The sequence below is a fragment of the Ananas comosus genome, linkage group 24 (assembly GCF_001540865.1).
Source record: "Ananas comosus cultivar F153 linkage group 24, ASM154086v1, whole genome shotgun sequence".
Classification (NCBI taxonomy): domain Eukaryota; kingdom Viridiplantae; phylum Streptophyta; class Magnoliopsida; order Poales; family Bromeliaceae; genus Ananas; species Ananas comosus.
The window spans coordinates 3,362,185-3,372,345 of record NC_033644.1 but is presented as its reverse complement, the minus strand read 5'-3'; the positions used below and the strand labels follow the sequence as shown (position 1 = coordinate 3,372,345).

At 35.6% G+C, this 10,161-nt stretch overlaps 1 protein-coding gene across 2 annotated transcripts in view; it reads right to left on the bottom strand.

Annotated features, from left to right (window-relative positions):
* The window catches only part of LOC109728736, a 63,756-nt gene continuing 54,056 nt past the window's right edge, over positions 462 to 10,161 (bottom strand). For both annotated transcript variants that reach the window (XM_020259242.1, XM_020259243.1), the window contains 11 exons: positions 9,598 to 9,648; positions 9,329 to 9,508; positions 8,270 to 8,589; positions 7,834 to 8,184; positions 7,591 to 7,675; positions 4,639 to 4,785; positions 4,180 to 4,284; positions 3,951 to 4,061; positions 3,729 to 3,827; positions 1,508 to 1,577; positions 462 to 1,428 (listed from right to left, as the gene is read on the bottom strand). In XM_020259242.1, coding sequence (XP_020114831.1) covers positions 755 to 1,428; positions 1,508 to 1,577; positions 3,729 to 3,827; positions 3,951 to 4,061; positions 4,180 to 4,284; positions 4,639 to 4,785; positions 7,591 to 7,675; positions 7,834 to 8,184; positions 8,270 to 8,589; positions 9,329 to 9,508; positions 9,598 to 9,648 — 2,193 coding nt within the window. In that variant the 3' untranslated portion in view covers positions 462 to 754. The remainder of the gene's footprint in view (positions 1,429 to 1,507; positions 1,578 to 3,728; positions 3,828 to 3,950; positions 4,062 to 4,179; positions 4,285 to 4,638; positions 4,786 to 7,590; positions 7,676 to 7,833; positions 8,185 to 8,269; positions 8,590 to 9,328; positions 9,509 to 9,597; positions 9,649 to 10,161) is intronic.

The following is a 10,161-nucleotide window of genomic DNA, read 5'->3' as shown; positions in this document are numbered from 1 at the left end:
GGGTAATTAACCGTCAATGCTTGTGTCTACTGCAAGCCATGAATCTTCAATACGTGATACTCATATACATATTTAAGTATTAATCTGAATCATGAATACTACCGCACAGAAAGTCAAAAAAGATTAATCGTGTGAGACAAGTCATTAGTAGTCGCAGACATTACGTTTATACGAAATATCAGAAAGGTTAGAAGGGAGAAATCTTCCTCTGGAGTCATCGTAAAAACTAAATTTTAATTCGTAAAAAGCTGGGAGGACCACCCTACATTTGCATATACCCACGTCCTCAACTAACAATTTAGTGAACATTAACTTGAATGAACACAAATATATTTAAACGATTTAAATAAGGGAAGACCACAAAAGAGTAAAACAAAGAAGAACACACAGTGCATTAGCCGCACTAAAGGGAGAGAACCGCAAGGAGTACAACAGCCTCTCTCTAAAGGAAGACAACCGCAGGAATATACCGATACATACTGCCGCTTTTATTATGCACAAAAAAGCTAGAAGTCTACAACTAATTGTTATTTATGTACAGAAAAGCTGTTTCAATTCGTTATAGCTGTATAAACTTCAAAAGCTCACCTTTCTTTTCTCTATAACAATTACAATGGTCTTTTTCCTATGATTTCTATCTATTTACACTCTACAGCTCCTTATGCTGATTTACAGCTGCAGTGGATACGAACAAGTTCAGGTGTCAGTGCGGCATAAGGATCTTCTTACGATAGGCAGTACAAGCAAGGCACTCTCAGCCTAGATTACTTCGATGCACAACACGCAGACCCCACCTTCGCATCTTTCCTTTTTCTATCACAGACAGAACGACCTGTAGAGCATCCTCAGCTTCTTCATTATTTGGCAATTCCACACTTGCGTGAAAGAGAGGTGTAGAAGTGGAAGGCAGGCTCCATGGCCTATTACTCCTTGTGCCACCACCTCTTTTCTGCTTGGGTAGCGTCTCTGCAGTGCTTCCAACAATATTCACCACCTCCTCTGACCTATCTATGTGAACCACACTCTCCAGATTCATCTCTGTTTCTATCACCCATTCTGGATCAGGAGGAACACCAATAAAGGCCGATGCTCCTAGATCGACTAAGTAAGGGCAAAAAACAACCAAAAGTAATCTTTCGGTAAGGATAATGAACTTCCCCGACTGTTTCAGTGCTTTGCACAGAACAAAAGTTTCGTTTTTAAGCCTGCATCCATCTGCTTGTACGAGCATTGACACTCCGATGGCTTCTTCCCACGAGTATGGCAACAAAGGCAGCTCTTTTGTCAAAGGCCGTGGGAAACGGACGCGAAAGTAATTGAATCGATGGGGATTGCTTCGATTCCTAATGCTCTGTGCAGTTTTTCCTGTGGCTTCGAGAATGCTGGCCACTGGCTTCGCCACAAGTCCAGCAGTACCCATTGCTATTCCTGTTGGAACAAGAATTAGTGTTTTTCAGTACACGAATGCTACGGAAATAAATAGTAGGGTTTCCATAAACGGAAGTACCTGAAACAACTCCTGGAAGGCCATGCTTCTCAGCACCCCTTATTGGGGATTGGAGGAGCCCAGTTAGACCCTGCACAACAGTTGAGATCTAGATTAGATGAGAGAATTGAAGGAAATCGAAAAAATAGAAGCATGATCACGAGCAAAACAGCAGTTTCTGCAAAAAATGGATCATACACAACCCCAATTGCATTGACTAACCATAGGAGCAAGAAATGAAAAATGAGAAGGTAAAACTAACAAGCTAATACATAGACTAATGTGACTAAATATTTGTAACAAGCTAATACATACACTAATATAAGTTCGTATATAAAAAAAAAAAGAAAAAAAAGAAAATCACTTTGATTTGTTTGAGAGAGTAACAAGAAACTTTGATAATCAATACAAAGAAATAATCATTTCTTCATTGTACCGAAACAAATGAAATTTGTAATCACTTTGAAATATAACATCAAACACGTGAGAATAAAAATTCTTTTTACAGCCATAATATTTATTCGGAGGAAAGATAGCCGTAATAGCTGTTATAAATTAATTTTATTTTTATTGGTCAAATAACAATTGTATGAATCCAAAAAGTAAATTGTCGACCAATTCTGAACAAACAGGCGCTGTTGCACTCTTCTTATATTTCACTCTATCAATTTTCAGATATTCTGCTATGTTTTTCCACATAGCAGTTTTGCAGAGAGCAACAACACAAAGGTTTGATAACTAATAATACATAGAAACAATCATTTCTGCAATGTAATGAAATCACATGAAATTTGTAATCAAATTGAAATCTAATGTCAACACCAAGGTTTAAAGCGCCGTGGCACGTGGGCGTGCCGCTGTCTGCATGGGCACTGTATGGCACCGGCACACTTCCGTGCTGACACATGGTACGCTTGCGTATTGATGGATGCACATTACCTCCTACTGGCACGCTTTGGCATGGACTTATTTTAGTTTTTTTTATTCCAATAAGCTCTTATAATGTTATTTTGAAAGATTTAATTAAATAATTATGAATATTTGTTATGTATATTTACTATACTCATCAATTAATATACCTGTAAACTTTTTTGTATGTAAAGTACAATTATATCTGATGCAGAATAGAAAGTTTTACAAGTTGAAATTTTTAAAATGCAAAGATGTTTGTTTTCTNTGATTCCAATAAACTCTTATAATGTTATTTTGAAAGATTTAATTAAATAATTATGAATATTTGTTATGTATAGCTTACTATACTTATCAATTAATATGCCTGTAAACTTTTTTGTATGTAAAGTACAATTATATCTGATGCAGAATAGAAAGTTTTACAAGTTGAAATTTTTAAAATGCAAAGATGTTTGTTTTCTTTTTTTCTTTTGACCATATTACAGTCTTTCTTTTATAAAATACAAAAAAAAAAATTAATAGATCTATCAAAAAATTAAGCAATAAATTATATAACAAATAAATTAAATAAATTTAAGTATCAATTGATTTAATTTAGCTTTTAATTTTATCAGTATTTTCAATCTTCTAGCGCAAAAGAAAAATTTTATATTTGATGTGGCTCAAAATTTGTTTATTGAGTTTGATATGTTTCCTTAATTCGCCAAAAATTTCGTAGTGCAATAGATTTTGATAAAATAATTTGTGAAGAAAAAATAGATGTCTGTGGTGGAAGCGGAGGGCTCCGACAAATCTTTTTCCCGTATATTGATAAACAAAAAAAAATAAATTATAATTTTTTGACTTACCTAATAAGTAAATTTTCGATTTGCAATGCCTTTGGGAGGGTGTGGGGTACCCAGAATGCTTTGGATACCCCAAAGAACAAAAAAAACAAAAAAAAAAAGCAAAAGAAAAAAAAGCAGTCCCGATGTGGCATACTGTGCTGTGCCGCCCTGTCTTGTGCGGCACGGCACTGCTTGCCGCGGCACGGCGCTATGCCACCTTATATAAGATTTATTAGGATAAAAAGATAATAGCTAAAGTCCTGTTAAATAGTTTAAATTTTATTTGTCAAATAACAGCTGTAATAATCCAACAAGTAAATTGTAGACCAATTCTGAACACAGAAAAGTTGCACTCTTCTTATATTCCACCGTATCAAATTTCTGATATTCTGCTAAGCATGTTTTCCCACAAATGAATATAGTAATGCCAGTAAATGTTCATTAGGCACAAAATTTATTGTCACAGAGGACAATCTATTCAAAAGATAAGGTACGAATTACACCTCCAGAAGCCCATTCAGTACACCCTTGCCATGTAAATCTAAATGATTTTTCAGCTCATCCAATTCAGCTTGTTCATCAAAAGTAAAGGCAACAATGCCCTGCGCAAAAAAAGAAAAAAAAAAAAAAGAAAAAAAAGAAGAAGAAGAAGAAGAAGAAAAGGTTATAATGTGTTGTCGAAAAGTTTTTCTGCGGTCTGGTTGAATCACAGAATTGAATGTTACCTTGTAAGCTGTTTTAGTGAACTGAGTAGTAGTACTGCTTATGGCATAGACAGTACTATTAAAAAGAGTTTTCGAGCCTTGTGCTATTCCAGTGAGTAGTTCAGCAGGACTCTGAGAATAAAAATATTGAAGATGGCCATCAAATAATTATATGGAATACGTATGATCCAGGCAATTAAAAAGAAGGAAAATAATAATAATAATAATAATAATAATAATTGCTTCACACCTGCAAGACCCCTATGCTCGAAGCAGATATGAAGTCCTTGAAACCGGTTCTGACATTCCGTGCAAAACCCATAGGATTTCCTATAACACCAGCTGAACCAAGTATCTGCATTCAGATAGAAAGTGTTGGATAATGGCTACAGGAGGCACATGTGGCATTCATCTCTGAGAAAGTATAATTTTACTAGGCCTGTTTTCAATCCCAATGATGGCGTGAGCCAATATACTAAGTGAAAGAATGATCAAGTAGTTTATAAAGCCCATGGATGCATGCATAGATAGGTTCATCAAACAACTAGGGCAACAAGTACAGATTTCATTAGTATACAAATGAAAATTTTAACAGGTGAATAGGAACTATTTAAAGATACACCGAGGATAAGAACAAGAGACGGTAACCAAAATTGAACAGAAGGTACAATTTAGTGAGTGAATAACCAGATAGCAGAATCCATTTCACCTTGTACAGTTCATGAAGCAACTGCCTCGTATAATGACTAGCAAGAATCTGTTGGATTGATTTCCAGCTAGCCATCAGATTTTCCAACTTTAATTCTCCAAGATGAACAGGAACTCCTTCGACATCAACAAGGGCCATCAGACCTCTCTACAGCAGAACAAAGCATAATGCAAAGAAAATTCTAGATTAAAGAAGTCAAAGTACAAAAACAAAATTAAAATTGAAAAAAATGAGTGTCAACTTGCCCACTAAAATACAAAACAGTGGTTAAAACATTCAAGAGGAGTAAGCATCTGCAAAATTTGAGAGAGGTATGGCAATCATATATTCTGAGCTTATTACTAACATGCAATAGGAAAAGATATACTTGAGAACTTTTTGAGTTTGGATATAGAGAGACCTTTTTATTGACTTAAATCTTTAATATCTTCAAGTTAACAGATATAAAACATGTCTTTACAATCTTCATTTCGAACTTCTTAATCGCTGTATTGTTGTTTTCTAAGTTTCCCCAGATATAAGCAAAATTTTCTAATATTTACCAGTAAGAAGGAAGTCGTGTTAGTGATAACCACAAAATCTAGAACAAGCATATAGTAATTTGTATCAAGGATCGCCCTTGCAAAAGCATGCTTCCATGACAAAAGCTGGTAGGCAAGGTACAGCCGTGATAAATGACACTATTTCCGACACGGTGTTGCATGCTGATGGCACGGACAATCACTCTCACACAAGGTTTTAAGTGCCCGTCGGCACGGGCCGTATACACTGTGCCAACAAAATACCGGCACGATACAGACCCCGTGCCGATAGCACAGCTCAAAACCCTCTATTCTTTAAATTAATAAGTAATTTCCTCAATAAAGTTCAAAAGATGTGATAAAAAGACAAAATAAATAGTTAGAATATTTTGTTGCTAAAGAAAATAAATATTTAATGCTATTATGTGTCGGCACACAAGAATTTTTTTTACCGGAACGCATCGACACGACTCGGCACTCACCGTGCCGTACCGTACCGGCAAGTTTCAAGCACGACTCCGTGCTACGGCACTTAAATCCTGGCTCTCACAGACTCACAAATTGGCGTGCATTTTTATCCTTTTCTTGTGTTTTCAGGCTTATATTTAATTATAATTAAGATCCATATCAAGGATTTAAGTGCTGTAGCACGGGATCGTGCCGGAAACTTGCCGGCATGGTATAGCACGGTGCATGCCGGGCCGTGCCGATGAGAGCCGATCACAAAAAATATGTGTATCGACACGTAACGGCATGAAATATTTATTTTCTTTAGCATCAAAATATGCCAATTATTTATTATATATTTTTATCAAATCTTTTGAACTTTATTGAGAAAATTACTTACTAATTTCAAGAATAGAGGGTTTTGAGTTATGCCATTGGCACGGGGGCTGTATCGTGCCGATATCTTGCTGGCACGATACGGCACGATAAATACGGTCCGTGCCGATGTGCACTTTAATCCTTAATCCATATTTTCTGAGTTGTAGTGTAGATGTTTGCTAAAAAGATCATACAGTGCAAAGAAACATTTAGCTACTGAATTGGCAAAATTTAATGCATCGCGGCACACCTTAATATGTGTTAGTATGGCTCAATAATTTGTGGCACTCGTGCATCAGAATTACTACGTCAGCCACATTCTGGCACTCATGATAATTTGAACACATCATATAACATCATTCCACAAAGGGCCTAAGGAAAACTCTTAATTTGCCATGAGTTAGAAAATAAAGAGAGATAGAAGGGAAAGAAAGAGAAAGGTAGCACATTAAGAGGGATGTATTTTCCTTTTGGTGATATACAATGTTAGAAATTTCACTCATTTATTAATACTCTCAGCTTCATATTGATCTTTGGTGATATCTGGTTCTCAAAACTTACTTTCGGATTAATTTCACGTGATTTTATTGATTGCATAATGAATATCGAGTTTTAATCTACTAAGAAAACAGGAAGTGATAGCAAATACTCAATGCCCACCATGAGTTTACAATCTCCTCCCTACCATCCAACATCCATAATGCTGCTATGTACCATTGAATAATTTACACCATTATAGTGTTAAGAAAAGTATATTAAGGCACCTTAAAATATTTAAATATTACCATTTTAACTAGCTTGATATTTATGACATCTTTAAGAAGACATTCATTTATTCTTTTGTAATGTTATCACACAGTTCTATAAAAATTCCTACAACGGAGTTTACATGCTCGAGTTCAAATCACAAACATTAGAAGACCAACTTAAGTAGATAAAACTATACCACTTATCATGTTGATCTCCTCTTATATTTTCTACTCTTTGTAACTTCAATTACATAGTACAAAACCAAGTGATATGACTAAGGACATGTCATACCAAACAGGCAACCCAAATAGAAACAGAACAAATTGAATACTGATTAGTGGGACAGTTTGATGGAATTCTGTAATTCCCTAAGTACCGTTTGGTTCGGATATAAGCAAGAACTAGCTATAACAGGGATAGGTACAAGTATGGAGATAAGAAAACTAGCGTTTGAATGAAAATTGGATTGTTCCCGGGGAGAAAAAAAAATAGCGTTTGGATAGATAATATGGAATAAGAAAAATATTAGGTAGTTTTATATAGAAAATGGAGGTGTTGGTGGGGATAGTTATAACCCGTTATTATAGGTAACCGAGAACTATTGTTCTCGGGTAAAAAATTAGCGTTTGGGTATAAAAGGGGGGATAAGGGCCTATCCCTATCCCTATCCCCTTACCAAACACTGTTAATAGACAATCTATTAAAAAGAATCATTTCTGCGAGATTCAACATAATGCAAGAGTTTCAATTAAATATCTTCCTTCGCTATCGATAGCTAAACATCAAAATACAAGAATTTTACACACTGTAAGTAATAGCTGAGCAGTAACCTTCAAAAAGCAAGAAGCATTTTCACCTGTATAGTGGTACTACTGTTGCGAGACCTGGTATCCATCTCTGAAGCTACTTCACTTTGAGTCATCCACGGATTGCTAGTAAAGCTTTAACATAAGAAAAGAAGTTATTCAAAGATACTGATTATTTAAATGAAAAAGTGTGAACATATATCCTAGATCATTGAAACTGAAGCTAAAAATATGTGAAAAGTAGAGAAAATCTATTATCAGCCAACAAAATAATCTAGAAGAGAAAATAGCACCTTAAAGATAACTTTATAGGGGCCAACTGAAACATTTCCACATATAACTTTTTCTGCCTTCTAGCTAAAAGGTATATTTGTTGCCAAGGAGCTCCAATAGGAACAACAGAAGGGAGTAATCCACTCTTATTCTGTCCTTCGACATAGTCGGAATCTCTTAACATACTTTTGTACCTATACTCCCTGACATTTTCCAGGCACTCTTTTGAAGCATCAGTAATAGACTCTGGAATCCACAGTTCAATTTCTTTTCCTAGGCTTCGGCCTTGTAGTCTCGTATAAACAGCTCTAAAAAAGTCAACCAAACTGAAAAGAACTCGTTCTTCAAGCTCGATGCACAAAGGGGCCAAACTGTAATACACAAGTTACTTAAGTTCAGGTTTGTGCGAGAGAGAAAGAGAGACCATATAATTATAAAACAACAAAAGAAACATACCATATATTTATGTATTCATAAGAATCCAATGAGGTATCTCTAATCCTCCATTTGGAGGCAGCTACATAAAAGATAGGGTCGAGTGTAGTGTCAGAACTAGAATAGTTCATATAACCATTTTGAAGCCCCAGCTGCATTTCTTTACTTCTGAAGAAGGATCTTCCCTTGTATTTATTGTCAAAAGACAGCATGATAGGATGCGGACTATCGGAGTACTGATTATCAATTTGAATAGATCCTATTTTGAGAGAAATCTTTTGCTGATCCAAACTTCGCATTGCAACAATTGTGGTCATCTTCGCACAAGCAAAAAGCAACTCCTGCAAAGTTAAAAATAAATCAAGGTTGCATATAGCGCATAGCGGGCACACAACTTTTGAGGGGTTTTATAGTAGATAGCAGGTGCCATAGCAGCAGCTATAAACCCATAATGGGATATAAATTAGTAATTACTTAAATTCTTATATTCCTGATTGCATTTGTAGTTAACATGATAAAAAAAAATATATCAGTTCCAAATATGCAAGTGTATTACTTACAAATTTCTTTACATCTATATTCCTAATTATATTTCTCCTTAATATGGTGATCCTTGCAGGCCTGGTGATCCTCAGTGGCCCCCACTGTGCTTTTCAGGGAAACCCCAATTTTCTCATTTGGTCTCCACAAGGAATGTGACTGAATAGTTCCCTTGGTACCCACTAATTACTTCATTACCTTCAATCAAATAGTTTTTCAAGTTTTTACTGATTTCAGACCAAAATCAGCCTGCCTAAATCTTTAAGTATTTGGGGCTTGAGAAAAAGACCAGCTATAGCAGCCATTATGGCTTCTGTAGTGGTTGCTATAATCCTAATCTGCTAAATTCTATCTTATGTCACATAACGTAGTGTTTATGCTCAACTACTGCTATAGCGGCTAACTGGCCATACCGGACGGCGGACGCTATTTAGAACACCCAGACTAATCAGAAAAAACTGGCTAAACATTCCGTAATAGGTGCTGTTATGCTAATTTTTACACCTAATTATAATCAACCAAATTAGACAAACAATCTACCTGAGGAGAAGAGCTTATCAATGATATCCCAATAAATGGCAACTGTATTGTCAGAGTCTCACTGAAATTAACTTGATATTCCTGTTTCTGATCAACATCCATTCTTTCTTTGAATCCTAGAAAACCAATTTCTTCCATGTCCTTTATAGAATGACAAGTTGAATCAACAACATTCAGCACCTGTAGTTCATGAACATAAGGAAAGGTCAATAATAAATAGCAAGACTGAATTTGCGTTTCATATAAACATGCAAAGATTTAAGAACTACCTTGATAGCCCCTTCTGCATGCACCGAGATACAGAGTCTTCTATCAGATTTCTGCAAACAAAATTAAAAGTCAAAAAGAAGGTAATAATAAGCTCAAAGTGATACAGTTTTAGCAAAGGCATATCAGAAGCTTCTGAAAATTAGTAAATCGTGCATGAAAAGTAAGATGCAAGATCTATCTTACTAGTGACAAAAGTTTCTTTATCCAGCATTTCATGATTTTGTAAGATGCTCTGACAAATTCTAAACCTCACGCACAGTTTCTCTTAGATACTCAATTGATGATTGAATGAGATAAATACCAGCTTTTCTCATTGTTAGGAGTAGTTTGCAATGCAGGATACACTAAAATATATTCTGATACGCCGGCTTACTGAAGATCACTGTAAAAATGCTCACAAATAATGCCCTCCCCAAGCAATGGGGGCAATTAAGTGCCCTTTCTGTTTCCAAATTTACTCCAGAGTAGAAGGTGAGTTCAGAGCCCGTAAAAGGACATTTATGGAAGTAAGAGAAGTTGTGTGCGGCTGAGTAATAGATCTACACATGCTGGATGGTCATGAT